The sequence below is a fragment of the Mastigoproctus giganteus genome, chromosome 8 (genome assembly GCF_048544385.1).
Source record: "Mastigoproctus giganteus isolate SK-2022 chromosome 8, ASM4854438v1, whole genome shotgun sequence".
Taxonomy (NCBI): domain Eukaryota; kingdom Metazoa; phylum Arthropoda; class Arachnida; order Uropygi; family Thelyphonidae; genus Mastigoproctus; species Mastigoproctus giganteus.
In genome coordinates, this window is record NC_143582.1 from 71,386,503 (window position 1) to 71,406,074 (window position 19,572).

At 37.5% G+C, this 19,572-nt stretch overlaps 1 protein-coding gene across 1 annotated transcript in view; it reads left to right on the forward strand.

The window, feature by feature from the left end:
- The window catches only part of LOC150081620 (sorbin and SH3 domain-containing protein 2-like), a 193,458-nt gene that overhangs the window by 148,116 nt on the left and 25,770 nt on the right, over positions 1-19,572 (forward strand). The window contains exon 9 of the mRNA XM_090379478.1: positions 16,161-16,219. Within this exon, the coding sequence (XP_090235604.1) occupies positions 16,161-16,219 (59 nt within the window). The remainder of the gene's footprint in view (positions 1-16,160; positions 16,220-19,572) is intronic.

A 19,572-nucleotide genomic window follows, 5' to 3' on the forward strand; every position in this document is an offset into this window, starting at 1 on the left:
CTCACGTCTATCCTACATCTGTCTTTCCTCAATTTGAATTTATGCCCTCTCAGGTGATTATTCTGAGCAAGAGGAAGAATCCCATCAGCATTGAGCATGCTCACACCATTCAAGGCTTTATACACCTCTATCAGATCACCTGGCTGGTGCCTAGTCTCCAGACACTGTAATTTGCAAAACTTAAGCCTTTCTTTGTAAGAGCACCCCTTTGTTCCATTCACCAATCTTGTTGCGTTTCTTAGAGCTCATTCCAGCATCTCTACATCCTTCTTGAAATGAAGCTTCCAGACCTGATTACAGTACTCTAGGTGTGGCCTGACCATTGCCTTAGACAAGGGAATAATCACCTCCTTAACCCTGCTAGAAAAATTCCTATATATCATCGACAATACACCATGAGCTACTCTTGCAGCCCGTCTGCACTGCTCAGAAAACTTCATATCTGCCTGCACAATCACCACCATGTCCCTTTCATTCTCTACCACTGTCAGTGTAGTACCACAGAGTTGATACGTTGCTCTGGGGTTGCTGTTTCCCATATGTAGTACTTTACATTTGTCAATGTTAAACTTCATTTGCCACCTCTCAGCCCATCTGTTCAACCTTTCCAGATCCTGTTGCAGTAGCATAGTGTCAGTAGTGTCCTTGACAACCCTGCCAACCTTCGTATCGTCTGCAAACTTGGACATTAAGCTTGATATACCATCATCAATATCATTTATAAATACAGAAAACAATAATGGACCCAATACTGAACCCTGAGGGACTCCACTAATAACATTAGTCCACGATGAGCAGTGTCCATTGATTACCACTCTGTCTTCTCCCCCTCAACCACCCCTTTATCCATAGCAGCAATTTGCCTCCAATGCCACACTGCTCCAATTTGTGCAGCAGTCTTCCATGTACAACAGTATCAAAGCCTAAGATCCAAGTATATAATATCAAAGTTATTCCCTGCATCCAGTTCTTTTGTGACTGCATCATAGTATCCAATCAAATTGGTCAGGCAAGACTTCCCCTTAACAAAACCATGCTGTGTCTGAGCTATAACTGAAGTCTTGTCTAGATGATCCTGCAGTGCTTCTTTAACCAGTGCCTCCATTAATTTTCCAGGAATAGAAGTTAAACTAACAGGTCTATAATTACTTGTCTCCCTTTGATCCTCCTTTGTGAATTGGGGTCACATTTGCACATCTCCAGTCCATGGGTACTTCCCCTGAGTCCAAGGAAGCTCTCATAATTATGGCTAAGGGTTTGCTTACTTCCTTTGCTGCCTCCTTTAATATAACTGGATAGATCCCATCCACCCCAGGTGTCTTTCTTGTATTTATCTTCAACAATTTCTCCTCCACTTTACTCTCAGTTATTACAAGATTCTCTAGCTTACTGCCAGAGTTGAATACACCTCTGGCATTCCCCTCGCTGAATAACTCCTCATGTGTGAATGTCGATGCAAAATATTCATTTAGTTTGTTAGCTACCTGAGTAGGATCATCAACAGTTGACCCATCGATATCAAGTGGACCAATCTGATTCATCCCCTTCCTTCTAGAGTTTACATAACTAAAGAACTCTTTGCTGTTTTTCTTTGCATCCCTTGTCAAAGATTTCTCTTAATCTGCCTTCGCCTGCCTAACCTCCTTTGTAACTTGGTTACAGATCAACTTGTATCTATCATAGGCTTCTGTGTCACGTGTTAATTTGTATGTATCCCATGCATTTTTCTTCTCTGCCATATGTCTCATTAGTTCATCTGACATCCATTTAGGCTTAAACTTTGAACAATATTTCTTAGTTGGTATGTAAAGCCTAGTAGCTTCCAAGATGAGTTCTTTGAATTCTTCCCATTTTGAATTTGCTGTTGGTAACATCATCAGTTGGTCCCACTGTATAGAATTTAAATACTGTCTCAGTCCATCGTTGACGCCTTTACGAAAGCAATAACCCTTCCCTTTATCCCTAATGCCAGTTACCTCTTTGAGTAAATCCCACTTCAGCACACTGTGATCACTGCCACCTAGTGGTTCATTTACCTGCAGATCCTTAATGCATGAAGAATCACTACTGATAATCAAATCAAGAGTATTACTCCCTCTAGTTGCCTCCTGAACATGCTGATGTAGAAAACAATCATCCAATAAATCCACAAAAGCCTTGCTAGTGTGTGAGTGACCAGCCCCCAAATTCCAGTCAATATCTGGGAAATTAAAATCCTCCATTATAAGACTCTGATTTTCTGGCCCACTCTATTTCCCTGTACAATTTCTTATTATACTCATCAGAGTCATTAGGCCTATAGCACACTCCTACTCTCAATTTTGATCTTCTAGTGCTTATGTCACACCAAACTGACTCGACACTGCACTGTCCAGCAATGTCGACTGGCTTCACTTCCTTGGATTTTATATATTTCTTAACTAATAGCATAACCCCTCCTCCCTTCCTATCCTGTCTATCACTTCTGTAGACATTGTACTCCCCAAATTCTAGTTCTGCATTCCTTATATCTGTGTGACACCACTTCTCTGAAATACCCACAATATCTGCCTTTGATGTTTTGAGCAATACCTCAAATTCATCAAATTTATTTACTAAACTCCTAGCATTGGTGTACACGCAAGTATACATGAGCCTGTTCTTTTTCTTAGCTACCCTAACACAACCCATGTGTTTACTTGTACCCCAATGATTCCCAGCAGTCTCTGAAATATCCTGCATCTTATTTTCCAGGCTGCGGCTCATTCCAATAGAAGCAGTGCAAGAATCACTTTCACCTCTGCCAGTGGCTACTGTTAATTTATTAGTCCTTGTATCCCCCAATCTAGCAGTTTTCCGACCCACCTAACACTGCCTCGATAGCATCAGCAATCATTTTTGCACCCTTTCTATTTAAGTGTATCCCACCCCTGTAGAAGCAGTCTCTCCTGTTAACAAGTACAGACCAGGCTGAAAAAAATTCTATCCCTTGAGCCTTGCACAATCTTTCCAGGGCCGAATTGATCGACAGGGCTCTCATCATATACTCCCTCCTATCATGTCTGGGCAGAATTGCAGACACTTTCAAATTCAACCCTAATTCACGGCTGTTTTTTTCAACAGTGACCTGTACTTGTTAAGTAATTCCGCCGGTCTCCTACTCTTAATATCATTAGTGCCAACGTGATATCATCTTTTAAGGGCACCTTTTGTGCCCTTAAAAGATGATATCTATATATATACCTGTTTTTAATATTTTGACTTACATTGGTCTAGTAACGGCATAAAAAAATTGAAAGAAAATAATATTGCATACAGACAGCTTTGTTCTAATGTCATTAAAGAAATTTAAAAGAAAACAGTATTACATAATTAAATTTCTTTTCTTAAAAAAAGTCCATCAATTTCTTTTGTTTCATTACTCGTTGAGCCTTTTGGGAGGCAATGTTACGAATTTTATGCAACAGTAACACTTGATTAGCATCAGCTTCTTCTTGTACCTTGAATTGCTCAATGCACTTTGACAACATAGTTTCGAATTCACAGTGGCTAATTATGTTTGTTGTTCCATCAGCAGCAGCTTTTTTTACCTTCAGTTTCAGACCCATCCGAAATTGTCATCATTCCTTGCACAATTTCATTGTCGTCTAAAATTTCGCATCCAATGTCCATTTTGTCCATATCCAGCCAATCATTTACTTCCTCCATTGAAATATTTTTAAAACCAGGAACATTTGAACATAACTGCAAAATTTCAGTTTCTTTTGGAATGGTTTCTGTATCAGTTGAATATATTTCTGGGCACAACTTATTCCAGCTTCTTTGTATTGTTTGAACTGGAAAATCGTTCCAGGCATCAGCAACATTGAAAATTGCATCTTTTATAGTGTAGCTTTTCCAAAACTCTATCACATCTAATTTATTTTTCTGCTAAAACAAGTTTTTGAATGAACACTTTGTAATAACGACTTTTCATACTCTCATTCACCCCTTGGTCCATCGGTTGATGAGAGCTGTCGAGTTTTCTGGCAGAAAGTAGCATGATATTTTGCCATCATCGCTTTTTAAATCACATACATGTATGGGATGAGTAGGCGCATTGTCCATCGTTAGCATTGCAGGGGCTTAGAGGGGAACAGGTATCCTGTGTGTTATCAGACACTCAGTCTAAAACACTGAATCCAATATCTTTCTATTACAGAAGATTTAGGAGAAGTCCAGTTGGCCTGCCTCCCTAAAATCCACTCATGCACACCTTCTCAATGATAAGCCCTGTTACATCACTTAGGTGGCAACGAACATGTAGAGTTGTTCTATTCAAGATGCCTGGTCAGCGTGAAGAGGAAAAGACCAAACCCTCCAGCATATGACAGCAGAACAAAACAAATGGCCCTCAGTCCCCAGCAGCTTTCACTCCTCCCCTCTTATGGCAGCGAGAGGATCAGAGTGGAAGCAGAGGGTGCTAAGAATCTCTGGGTACGAACAGGCTGCCATGCACGGAAACTGAACTTGGCCTGTTACAACGCAGGATCACTTATCGGTGAAGACAGGATATTAGAGCTGGAAAAGAATTAGAAAATGTGAATTGGAATATCATTGGTTTGGCTGAAACAAGACGAAGAAATGAATCACTTATAAATTTATCAAGTGGAAATCTGCTGTACAATAATGGAAACAGTTAAAGGAGTGAAGGTGGAGTCGGGTTTCTGGTCCATAAAGATTTAAAAAACAACATTTTGGAATTTAAAAGTACATCACCAAGGGTGTCAGGACTAATACTCAAGATTTCTAAGAGGTACAAACTAAAGGTTATAATGATTTATGCACCAACATCGAACTATGATGATGAAGAGGTTGAAGAAATGTACACAGAAATTGAGAGTCTTCTAGATGAGCAGAAAACCCACTACACTATTATTATGGGGGACTTCAATGCTAAGGTTGGAAAAAGACAAAACAGCACAGAAAGGGGAACCATAGGAAATTTTGGAATTGGTGAAAGAAATGAAAGAGGTGAAAGACTTGTGGAATTTGCAGAATCTCAAGGATTGTTAGTAATGAACACTTTTTTCAAGAAAAGGGTGAACAGAAAGTGGACATGGAAGAGTCAAAATGGATTAACGACTAATGAAATAGATTTCATCCTCATTAACAGAAGATATATTGTGAACGATGTTACCGTCCTGAATGAGGTAAATGTTGGAAGTGATCACAGAATGGTAAGCTGTACACTTGATATAGATGTAGGAAAGGTAAAAACTGACTGGAGTAAATAATACAAAGGTCTTTGAGATAACAGAAGAGGAGAAAAAGCAGTATGTACTGGAACTTAAGAACAAGTTTGAGCTTCTGCAGACTTCTCAGGACCAAGATATCGACAAGGAATATTACAACTTTCTGAAAGTGATGAAGCCCAAAAAACCTATAGGAAAAAAGAAATCCAAAGAAGAAAAAATTAGCCAAGAAACACTTGTTATGATGAACCGAAGACGAAAAATGAAGAGCAAGATAAACACTGACAAGGAAAAAATTGAGTATACTGAGTTATGTAAAGCCATTAGAAAGAGACTCAGAGGACATAAGAAGATTTAACACAAGAAAAGTAGAACAAGCATTAAGGGAAAACAAAGGATTTAAATCAGCAGCCATGAGCAGAAAGACAAATGAAACTGAAGAATAGCAATGGTGTACTTATAAACAGCAGAGAAGGCATAATTCAAATAGCAGAAGACTACTATAAGAATTATACAAGGAGCGAGGGAATGATGCCAGCAGTAGGGAAGATGGATTGCAAATTAGCGACACATACGACATACCTGATATTCTTCCTGATGAGGTAGGACATGCATTTAAGAAAATGAAGAATCAGAAATCCCTGGGGGAAGATGAAGTTACTGTAGAGTTGTTAAAATTGGAAGGAAGAGACATAACAAAAATTGGCAAGGCTTTTCACAAAGTGCATTAGAAAAGATGTGACGCCTAAGCAGTGGAATAATGCAATCATAGTTTTGCTGCATAAGAAAGGAGATAAATCAGAAATTGGAAATTATAGACCAATTAGCTTGTTATTCCACATCTACAATTGTTCACAAGGGTCATTTCTAACAGATTAGAAAGAATACTTGATGAGAATCACCGAAAGAGCAAGCTGGCTTTAGGACAGGATTCTCAACTATGGATCACCTTCACGTAATATCAAGCTAATGAATATAAAACACCATTATGCCTGGCATGTGGATTATGAAAAGCCATTTGACGATTGATTATTTCAGTTTTTTGGTAATAATCCAACACTAATCACTTATGTTTCTCTGTCATTTCAATGGATTTACTAAATAAAAATTATTAAAATATGAAACAAGAGGTTAAAGCACAACAGTATACAGTGAACTGTTGTGTAAATACAGTAAACAAAGACTGAGTGACACATGGTGCCAATATTACAATACATTATGGCATAATGTGGTTAAGTGACAGTTAACAGACACTGACAGTAAATGGGGTGATGGACAACAATCAGAGTTCTACTGTATTTGTAAAGAGCTTTTGCTTTTATAAAGGTGAATACAATGGTCTCAGGCAGTTTTTAAATTCTATGCAGTTAGGACCAGTCTGATGAAGTTACCAACATCAAATTCAGGGATGCAATTGTAGAAGCTACTAGGCTTTTTATACCAACAAAGTGATACTGTTCAAGACTTGCACCTAAATAGATGTCATATGAACAGATGAGACTTATGGTAGAGAAGAAAAATGCATGGGAAGCATATAAATTCTCATGTGATATATATGCCTATGGTAGATATAAACTAGTCTGCAATCAAGTCACAAAACAAGTTAGGCACGCTTAGGCAGACTATGAGAAGTCTGTCAAAGAAAAGTAACAAAGATTTCTTTAGTTATGTAAACACTAGAAGGAACGGATGAATCACATTGGTCCACTAGATATGAATGGTTTAACTGTTGATGATCCTGCTTAGGTTGCTGATAAACTGAATAGGTATTTTGCATCTATATTTATACATGAGGAATTTTTTTAGGGATGGAGATGCTGGAAGTGTGTCAAATCCTAACAGGGTGCTGAATAACTAAGCTAGTGATAACTGAGAGGAAAGTGGAGGGGAGCTTCTTGAAACTAACTAAACATAAAAGCAGGCTCCTGGGGTGGATGGGATCTATCCAATTATATTAAAGTAGGTAGCAACCTTTAGCTATGGTTATGAGCACATTCTTGGTTTCAGGGGAAGTCCCTGTGTGTGGACTGGAGATGTTATCTCCAATTAACAAAGGGTGATATGAGTAATTACATACTGTTAGCTTGACTTACATTCCAGGGAAAATAATGCAGTCAATGGTTAAAGAAGTAATGTAGGACCACCTAGATAGGAGTGCAGTCACAGCATCTGTTTGTTAAGGGGCGTTCTTGTCTGAGAAATATGATTGGATACTATGACACAGCAACAAAGTACTGGATACAAAAAATAATTTTGACATTATATATATTTAGATATCAGAAAAGCTTTTGATTTTGTTTTACAAATTGGAGCAGTGTGGCATTAGGAGAAAGTTACTTCTATTGATAAAAGGGTGGTTGAGCGGGGGAAGACAGTGTTTATCAATGGGCAACTGCTCTTCTTTAACTAATGTTGTTAGCAGATTCCCCAGGGTTCAGTGCTGGACCCATTGTTATTTTCTATATTTATTAATAATATTGATGAAGGCATATGAGGCTTAATGTTTGTAGATGATAAGTAGGGTTGGTTAATCACAGTAATCGTGGTATGCTACTGCAACAAGATTTAGACAAATCATGTAGTGAGCTGAGAAGTGGCAATTATAGCTTAATGTCGACAAATGTAAGCTACTTTGTATGAGCAGCAGTAATCCCAGATTAATATGCACACTTCATGGTATCACACTTATTGTAGTATAGAATGAAAAAAGACATGAGAGTAATTGTGCAGTCAGATATATGAAATTCTCTATACAGTGCAGACAAGCTGCCAAGACAGCCCATGAGGTTTTGTCAATGATATCCATTTATACAGGGTGTCTCAAAAATATTGGTACAAACGTTTAGGGGAGGTAGGTAACATCTAAAGGAATGTGAATCGCATAGGAACCCATAACCGGAAACGTCACGGGAAAGTAGTAGCAGAGGCACAAGAAGCAGAAATGACACAAGGCAGTAATTAGTGACAAACATTTATTTGACATAATATTAACAATGGAATACGAGATGGATGCATTTCATGATGTTACAACAGATGCTGGAAGGTTCCACCATGAGACGCAATGCATGCGTGACACCGATGCAGCATGGATTGGCGGGCACGGTCGAACACACCTGGAGTTTCTTTGACAGTAGCAGCAGCGCAGACGAGTCTCGCCACGAGATCCATTTCCATCTCCACAGGCAATTCATACACGACAGATTTGAGGGGCCCCCCACAGAAAGAAATCAAGGCTCGATAAATCAGGTGAGTGTGGGGAGCCAGGCAACGGGTCCACCACGGCCAATCCATCGATGCCCAAAATGCCTGTTCAAATGGTCACAAACACACCTTCCATAATGGGTAGGCGCCCTGTCATATTGAAACCAAATGTTGTGTCTCACATTTACTGGAACATTGTCAAGTAACCCTGGTAAAACTTGTTCAAGAAAGATCCGATATTTAGCGGAGTTCATGCGGAATGGTAACAGGTATGGGCCGACTAAGCAGCCACCGACCATACCTGCCCACACATTTATTGCGAATCGATGTTGTGCCGCATGGGGACGCACACCGTATGGGTTGTCGTGAGCCCACACGAGCATTGTGCTGATTGAATAAGCCTTTCCGAGTGAAATAAGCCTCATCCGTGAACAAAACATAGACTGGAAAATTCAAGTCTTGAACACTTTCTTGGAGAAACCACTGCGCAAAAGTCACATGTGCAGGATGATCTTGGGGAAGCAATAACTGAACCTTTGGAGATGAAAGGGGTGTAAGGAATCGTCATGCCAGACATGCTGTACACTGCAATGAGACACTCCTAAGGCAGAAGCAACGGCACATGTGCTGGTAGTAGGATTATTCTGGATGGCATTCAACATACTTTCTTCCGTGGAGGTAGTTTACGTTGAACGTGGTCTGCCCACACTACTCCTGTTTACCTATAATCGCACAAATTTTGATGCACACGCGCAAACAAATGGTGGTCCAGTACATGTCTGTCTGGGAAGCGTTCTCCATAAATTCGTTGAGCGGCTCGTCCATTGCCCTCTGCTAATCCATACACTAGGTGCATGTCTGCCAGCTCACAGTTCGTATATCAATGCATGCTCTTCGTGTGGCAACTACTGCTTGAATGAGTAAACCAGAAATTTTCCCTCTCGCGAACAGATGAACAGCGCCATGTACCGACTTACGGTGATGTTTCTGGTTATGGGTTCCTATGCGATTCACATTCCTTTAGATGTTACCTACTTCCCCTAAACATTTGTACCAATATTTTTGAGACACCCTGTATATATAATTGTATATCATTTTGCCAATGATATATAGAATATCAGCGAATACCAATACTAAATACTAATATAACTGTTTACAAATTCCATTAACTGTTTTCATCCAATGTAAATGGTGAACAAATTCATGTATTTTAAATGATGGGTACAATAACTATTTGTGCTAAAATATATCTGTAATAAGTTGTAAATATTGGTATTAATGCATATATTTCTATCCCTAAGCACATGCCTTTAATTCAAAGTTAGGATTTTATACTTATCTTCTAAGTCAGCCTTAATATTTTAGATGGGTTTTTTTTTTTTTTTTTTGGCACTTCATTGGTTGACTTATAAACCTGGAATTTACAATCTGTCACTTACTATCCATTTTGAAAAATGCAATCTCAAATTCTGTCAATGATCCAAGGAATTTATTGGAGTATTTTTGAGTAGGGCTGAGTTAGCTGGGTTCTTTTTCAGTATACAAAGGGACAAATACATCTTAGACGACAGAATTTACAGGAACGATACAATTGAAATACAATGAAATTAATTTACACGAATGATACAGAATTTACAGGAATGGACCTCTTGTGGCCAAGTTACCTTGGTACTAATTCTAAGAAATCCAAGTGCCTTATTCTTTCATCATTCTCTTGTCGTAATTTTACATTCTATTGTTGTCCTCTATTGAGTTATCTTAGTTGATATTATCTTCTCACATTATATCTTGCTATTTATTCTATCTCCTAAGACAGTGAAGAGATTATAGAAGAGAAGATATTATCTTCTCACATTATATCTTGCTATTTATTCTATCTCCTAAGACAGTGAAGAGACTGCAATCAGGAGACCTACTAATGGAAACTGTAAACCACGGACATTCAAAGAAACTGCTAAAACTTACAAACCTTGCTGGAATTCCAGTAAAGGTTTCTCCCCTTGCAACTCTAAACACATCTAAAGGTGTTATATCCAGCTGAGATCTATTGAATGTCACAGAGGAGGAGACAGCTCAAGAGCTACAAGAGCAAATTGTTATTGCAGCAAAAAAGAATTATGACTAAAAAAGACAATACACTCGCCTTTAACACCCCAAATCTACCTTCATCGATAAAAGCAGGTTATATACTCTGCATCACTCGACCCTACATCCCTAATTCCTTGAGATATTATAAGTGCCAAAAGTATGGTCACTTCAAACGGTATGCAGAGGAAACCGGGTTTGTTCCAACTGTGGGTCCTTCAATCACACTCAAAGTGATTGTTTGGCAAAAGAAATGACCTGCCCCAACTGTAAAGGCAACCATCCTGCTTACTCTAGAAAATGCGACAGATGGAAAACAGAGAAAAAAAAAATTGTAAAATATAAGACCGAAATTAAAGTAAGCTTTCAGCGAGGAAATTAATTGCTCCCAGTATGAAAAATCGTACCTACACCAGTGTTGCACAAAAATATCAATCAGGAGCCACCCAAACTGATACTACAGTTCCTTCAAACACTTCAGTCTCTGACTGGGCTTAGATTGTTCTCTCTCAGCAACAGTCCAATATCCCTAAGTAGTTGAACCAGGCAAACAATACTGCTCTTATTGTACCAGTGACATCTCCTACTCCAGTGATTGCAACTACATTGAATAATCGAAGATTGAATTTAAAAAAGAATATTCAAGACAAGTCTATAGAAATATTTGTGGAAGACGATATGCACACAGGTCAGCCCTTCTTTTCAAAAAAAAGACAAACCTAAGCCTGAATGCCATAAGCCAGCTACATTAAAAAAAACAGTCAGATACAGCTTTTTTTTTTACTAAATGCTAGTGATGCCTTGTATTTTATAGTAGATTTGCAGACGATTTCATAGCAACATTAGCAATATTCAAGACTTAATTAACCACTACTCTCCAGTTGGTTTCTGCCTGCAAGAAACCTGTTTAACTTCTCAAGTTTCTACTGCCATAAAGAACTGTCTACAGACAAGATTGCAATACGTCAAATGCTGACCGGGGGGGGGGCATCTTCGTCAGTTCAAAGATCCCAACCAAAAAGATTGTCCTGCAAACTGAAATTGAAGCTGTTGCTGTACATTTGATAACCCAGATTGCATTAATGCTAGTTTCAATCTATCTCCCACCAAGTCATACTTTCTCTTACAGACATCTTGAAGAACTTCTAATACAGTTACCTTCCCCTGTCTATCTCTTGGTTTATTTCAATGGCCACCACCCCTTATGGGGATTGACTAAATTAGATGGACATGGCTAACTGATTGAAATCTTTCTGGATAAGCAAAACCTTACGATTCTTAATACTGGTGTACCTACTCACATACAATTACCAACTGGTCAAATTCTGAAAACAAACTCTTGATATGCTCCCCAATTATATTTCCAATCATGGAATGGTCCGTTATGGATGATCTCATGGGCAGTGACCATTTTCCAATTGTTTGTGATCTGCTCACTACACAACCACCATTAGCCAGACCATGCAGGAAATGTAAATTCTCTTAAGCCAACTAGGTAAAATTTCAGTCGCCTGCCACCCTGGATGAGAAAATTATAGCTGATAAATGAAGCCACTGATTATATCACATCACACGTATTATCTGCAGCCAAATGCTCAATTCCACTGTCGATTCCCCCATCCCGATGGCACCATAACTATTGGTGGAATGAAGAATGCACAGAAGCAAAGAAGTTAAAAAATAAAGCATGGAATTTATTTCATAGATCCCAACCATAGTTAATCTTATTAACTACAAGAAGCTAAGGACAAAAGTACATCTCATTCAAAGGCAAACCAAGAAGAATTCCTGGATTCGGTTTGCATCTACCGCTAATAGAAACACTAACTCCAGGTTAATATGGAAGAAAATTCAACTGATTTCCAGCAAGTTTCCAACCATCGCTATCCAATAAGAACTCTCTGCTCCTGATAGTAAATGCCTTGGGCAAAACCTTTACCCAAGTTTCAATGGCATCAACTTATTCTCCAGATTTCGAGAAAATAAAGACTACCACTGAACAGCAATCCATCAACTTTTGAACCTCTGTATTCCTTCCATATAATCAGCCTCTTCAATATTTTGAACTTCTACATGCCATTAAAACAACATGCGACAGTGCCGCTTTTGGCCAGAGGGAATATATTATATCATGTTACAACACCTTGATGACAAAAATTTACAAGTACTGCTGGTTTTCTATAACCAAATATTTCTGGAAAACATTTATACCACCTCTTGGTACCATGCCACAGTTCTGGCCTTTTTTAAACCCGGAAAAGCTCCTACTAGCCCTTACAGTTGACCTATTTCCCTTTCCAGTTGCCTCAGTAAATTACTTGAAGAAATGATCCATAATCGATTTGTTTGGATCATCGAAACACATCTAATGAGTAATAATCAGAATGGCTTTCGCCAGAGCAGGTCCTCCTTAGATCTCATGATCAAGGCCGAGTCTGCAATTTACAATGCCTTTGTGAAAAATGAAATCCTTTTTATGGTTTCCATAGATATAGGGAAGGCATTTGATACCACCTGGCATTATGGCATTCTCAGTGACCTTCATGCTCTTGGATTATGAGGCAACCTGCCTATATTCATTAGAAACTTCCTCTAGAATCATCCATTCCAAGTTCAATATCACAACTCGCTTTCTATGATATTTTTACAGGAGGAAGGAGTTAAACAGTGGTCTGTACTGAGTGCAACCCTTTCTGCCCTTAGAATTAAACAAAAGAAGTTCCAAATACTGTTGAGACCTACCTTTATGCTGATGATCTCTCTATTTCTTGCCATTCTCAGAACATGAGATTCATTGAACGGCAATTACAGATATCTCTGAATAAAATACAAAGGTGGGTTTTTGTCTATCACAGCAGAAAACTGTTGCAATCCACTTCTGCAATTAACATAAACTGCATACAGATTCTGAACTTCAGATGTCAAACTTTACATTCCAATGACTAACAAAGATTCTTGGGATTAATCCTTGACAGTAAGTTAAATGTTTTTGAGTACATTAAATCTGTGTACTACCTGCCTCAAAAAGCTGAACATACTAAGAGCTTTATCTACCCTGTCTTGGAAAGCAGTCCATACATATAGAGCAGAAGTGGCCTACTTAATTTGTGATGCGATCTACCATCTCAAAAATTACATTGCACACAATGTGCACAAATCGAGGGATTACTGTATATTTAAAATTCGTCGTAATTGACCGAAATTAAATCCGCGATCAACTCGTTGGCCACCCCTGATATAGAGCATTGATCAGATCCTATTTGGATTATGGTGCTGTATTCTTTGATTCTGCTCGAAAGAGTACACTACGCTGGCTGGATCCTATACAGCATAGCGTATTGCAAATTGCACTTCGTGCTTTCAGGACATCTCCAACCCATAATTTACATATTGAATCACATGAGCTCCCTCATTACCTCTGCAGAAAAACACTGCTACTTAAGTATGCAACCAAAATACAAAGTTCCTGTCCGAATCCAGTTGAACCATACCTCTTTAATTCATCACTGCAAAATCTCTATAGGAATAAACCCAGTAAAATAAGACCAGCAGGCTAACACCTTATTAAATTAACACAGAGTTGAAAATAGGAACCACCTTGGACTCCCCCCCCTCCTCAGTTAACCTATGATACTTATATTCATAAATGGGGAAAGAACTACCTACCGACCCTCAATGTGAAATAACTCCATACGAGCCATATTCAGAAATATGCTGATTTTTTGCCAATATATATTGATGGCTCCAAATCACATTCAGCTTGTGTAGCATCGGCAGTATTTCTACTGTCATTTCGGCTGCCCTTCCACCTGAGTATAGCAGCTTCTCAGAAGAACTTCATGCAATAAAATCAGCTTTAGAAAACCTGAACCTCTACCCATCTTTAAAATATGTAGTACACACAGACTCTCTCTCAGCCCAATTATAGCAATGCAAAATTCTTCCTACATGGCTCACCGTGTGTTAAACCAAATCAGAAGCCTCCTTTTAAAAATTGATGACCAGTGACCTTTTCCTGGATCCCAGTACATTCAGGGATAAAAGGGAATGAACTCACAAAATTGCTAAAAATCCTTCAAATTTAACCTTCATCTCTGTTCCAGCTTCTGACTATAATCACATCATACAAACAGCATGTGTCACATTGTGGAAAGAGCTATGGCCAGGGCCGGATTTCCCATTAAGCACCATAGGCCTAGTGCCTACGAGGAAAAAACAAAAAAGCTGAAAAACGTGTGCAACCGACTCTAGGAGCTTCAATTCAATACGCATACACTATATAGCGACTGTTCTTGAAACTAGAAGAATCAAAGTGATGGTCACTCTGTCAATTGAGGTGGTTTATCATTTATTATAGTTGAAACTTGAGTCACATCAATTAACATCAATTTTTAGCACATTTCGGAATAAAAGTGCCTAGGGCCTAAGAACACCAAAATCGAGCCCTGGTTATGGCAGACCAAAACTGATAATAAACTTTATCAGTTGAAACTGGTTCCAAAGCTTTGGTGCTCTGGCACCAAAATGGTGTGAGAATAAGTGGTACTTACAAGGTCACGAGTAGGACATACATATTTGACTTACTTTCATCTACTGACAGGAGTGGATCCTTCTCAGTGTCCACTTTGTTCAGCACATTTAACAGTCAAACATATTCTGATTGACTGCCTTCACTATCAACAGGACAGAATGTATGTCCTGTTTTCACTGACAAATCTTCAAGACATAAAAACATATTATTGCGACAATGATAGAAACGTCAAAAATTTTTCTCTTTTCTGAAAAAAATTGGAATTTATCATAAATTCTAAAAGATCTCTTGTAATAAAAATGAAGTGGTTATACCTGAATTTTGTTTTTTAGCAATTTCATATGAATAGGCGCATTATAGCCCCAGCAGCTTATGCGCCATTAAACCTCCATAATACACGCACACACATACAACTTGCCCTTAATGTCACATTGCTTCGATATATAGAATTTTTCTTGTCAGTGAACTGATAAGATTCATCCCTTTCCTTTTTTTTAGCATTAATATATATACAAATAATTCCTGAACTCTGTGGGACTAATGCACTTAACCATCCCTTTGTAACTTGTCCTTAATGTTCAATATATACAATTTTTCAAGTGGGATGGTATGTGACATATTTTGCAGATTTATTGAGATTAATTTGAAGGCCAAAGGTTAAAAATATTTTCAAGGGTTGTATGATTCTTCATTGAGGATCTCCAAATGGTTCAATTCACCTTATAAGTTCCACGTATTACTTTTTTTTTTATTTTGTGTGTGTGTGTGTGTGGGGGGGGGGGGTTATGAGTATATTAAACGAAAGAGCTGAGACCATCTCTCCTTGCTCTTTAGATATATCAGTTTAAGTTTGGGAGAGATTATTTTAAGAATTCAAGTGCAATTATAGATCAAATTAGCCAGGAATTATAGAATAGCATCTTTAATTGCATCCATAATCTTGCTCTGCTTTCATATAAAAATTGTTTGTAATCCACATAATATTTAACATATTAAAATCAGAATTTTATCAATGCAAAAAGGTTTGAAATTTAACTATAATGTTTGGTTGGTTTGTTCCTCCTAAAGTTTTCATTTGGAATAATACCTTGTTAATATTATGTGTTTATGAAATCTATAAATAATTTTAGGAATCAAAACATCATGGCTTGCCCATTTTCACTAATACTACCACTGAGAAACTACCCAGGTAAGTTTCTTTTCTTTAATTTGATTAATAATTCTTTTATTATATAAAGATGGAGAAATATAGAATGATGTAGAGTTATACCTGTAGTCATAGCTAACTGTTTTTTGATTGAAATATTTTGCCCAATTTGGATGTTCCAAACTGAAATCACGTTAGCTAAGAGAATATGAATTGGTTGCCATGAAGTAACAAATATATTTTTATTACCTGTCGGGTGCTGCCACAATAATAAGCATTAAACCTTCTGGCGCACATTTTATTTAATTTCTTTTTATGAAAATACAGTTTTATAAACTTAAAAAACTTAGCTCATCTGGAGAGGACTTGGCAATGTTTATGCTTAGGGAATTCATATTTGTAGTCTTTATTGACTAGAGCAGTTATTACATTGGTGGTAAATTAAGCAGTCTCAGATTTTAGTCTTCTTAAGTGCTTATAGCAGGTTCCCAAATACAGAGAAGGGAAGGAGGGAGGTCTTGGCCCTATGGCCACAAATTAATAAGTTTCATTTTCATTAAAATTATTTTCTGATGAAATAAAATTGGATAAACATTTCTGCGCTAATGTCATTTTCACAACAAGGTTTTTTTTTTTAATGAACCTATACTACTCTAGTACTGTTGGGTTCAGAGGACAGAAAATACTTCATTGATATTGGACTTTGGTTTTTGGAGCACTGACCTAGATAGGGAAAAATTATTATTATTGCATCTTCTGACTGTACAATTTGCAGGTTTGGATTTCAATTTGTACAAAAATACAATTCCCTAAAATATTTCTATTCTTTATCAGTAATTATGTAAGGCCCACTAATGTTGCACTATGATATGCTGACAAACATCCAGCCTATAAATCAATTTTAACAGCACACTTATACATGCATGTCTGTGTGCACAGATATACATGTCAAAAAAAAAATAATAAAATAATAATAATAAGTTAATTATGTAATTCTAAAACAGTAGTAGTGTGGGAAGTGTTTTTGTCGGAAAGTTAATTCTAAGTGCACAAACTAACTTTAACATAGCTATAAATAAAAACTAGAGTTGCTCTATTAATCTGGAGTTAAAACAGTTAGACAGAATCAAGTGGTTCATTTCATGTGCCTTTACTTTTACATCACTCATATAAGTGACCACTTAAGAATGAATCCCTGTGCATGTTATTGCACAGCACTTAGGTAGAGTGTAATGCTTGCATGTGCTAGATGCAGTGAAGGTGTTAACTGGGAATGTTAGCCACAGTACATACATTTCTATTTCCAGTTTGTTGAATGCTGATCTTGAAGTAATTATCCATGGAAGAAGGGGGGGGGGCAGATTTTGATCCTGTCGTTTCTTGCCACTACAGATTGCTGTTTATTTATTTATCTACCAGGATGCATCTTTATTTGTGCTAACCCTAACTTCTAAGCCTTTTTTTAGCATGAACATATCAATAAATATTGATTCCTCTACATCGTAAAAGTTGGCTCTCTTTCATTCTTGATATTATCTTCTAAACAAATAATAACAAATCTGCCCTGCCCTACCATGTAATATTATTCCAATATCTGAGTGGGGGGGGGGATTCTCCAGAGCTTTCCTTAAGCTGCTATACTTAATCCAAAAAAGTCATCAGGTCTTTCATCAGATGTTCATTACTGCTGTAATGTCTTTTCTATAATTACCATGGGCTCTGTTTTTTTTTTTTTTTTTTCAATTAGCAATGGTAATTACAACTAGTTTGAACATGCACAATATCTATTCACAATCATTGAACCAAGTTTTGTTCATTTATTCCTTCTACTTTTTCTGTTCGAAACTATCTTCCCTCTTCTCATCGCATACACATTAATGGTAATGTGTATGGTTTGACAAGTATTCTAAGTTTCAATAATATTTAATGTTTGGGTTCATAATAAAAATAGCTATTCCATAAGTTTTTTTTTTTATATATATATATATATATATATATATATATATGAAAAACCCAAACAAGAGGATTTAGAACTTATAGTATCAGGCATGAGCTGAAGGTTGAGAAGGTGAAAGAAGATACTTGTTCACATTAGACTTGAATTTCTTTAGATTGCAATTTTCAGGAAATACGTATGAAAGAAGGTTGTTCCAGAAAATGCGAAGTTGAATGAATAAACAAGGAAGAAGAAAAGTTGGCTCTGTGAGTTTGAAGTTGGACAGTAAAAGGATGTTGATTGGTTGCAGCACATGTTCAGAGTGCTTTGAAACAGTGCCTGTGAAAGTATCTATAGAAAAGGCATGCAGCAGAAACAGAACGTCTGAGACAAAGAACAGAGAGACTATTAGACATAAATCATTAATTAACCTAACTGCTCTTGTTTGAATGGAATCTGGGAGCCGGAGAGGTTTTAGGGGTACTGTCCCTGATGTGGAAACAATATTCCATGATAGGGCGAATTTGCGATTTGTACAAAGTGAATAGCTGTTTGGAAAAAAGTAAGGCCAATTGCAAAAGAGAAAAAACACAGTTTTTGTGGATGCAATATTTGTAATGTGCTCATGCCAAGAAACATTAGAAGCCACAGTAATCCTAAATAGAGATATATGATCTTGCCTAGAAATCAGAGTGTCATTGAAGATAAGTATAGGTACAGAAGAATCCTTTTTGCGAGATATAAGATAGGACTGAGTTTTAGAAGGATTAAAATGTACTTTTTCTGACAGAATCCAAGTTATCTGCTGTATGATTCCTTCTGCATCAGAGATGGTACTTGTGCATATGTCCATTCTGATATTCCCTTTTAGGGACTTAATAATGTGGAATCTCCTCTTTTTGAGGTTCTCTGGCTTAAAATCTCTCTACCATATTCTGTCAAATTCATCTGTTACCTCCCAGGTCCACTAATCACTGGGAACTCTGACTTCCTCAAGTCCAACTTTCCTAACAGTGAGGTAATTTTCCTTGGTGATTTTAATGTTCACTACTCTGGCTGACTTCCATTTTCTAGTCACACTGACCCAGCTTGTCGAGATGCTAAGGCTTTTGTAAATACTAATGACCTCGCACAGATTGTTAGTTTACCTACCAGAATAACAGACATTCCTAAGCACATAGCCAACATGCTTGATCTTTTGCTACAAACAACCCTTCTAAGTATGCATTTGAGGTGGGTGGTCCTCTAAGTACCTCATATCACAACTTGGTGATGGTTTTTTCTCCATTGGAACCTTTCTTTCATGGGTATTCTCAACCTTGCATTGTTTGGTATTACAAGAATGCAAAATGGGATAATCTGAGTATTTTTTTTTTCCCCCTTGGTCGGATTACTGTTTCAGATCTTCTAATATCAACATTTGCTCAGCTTGTGTCAGTGAATTTATCCTTGTAGGGAT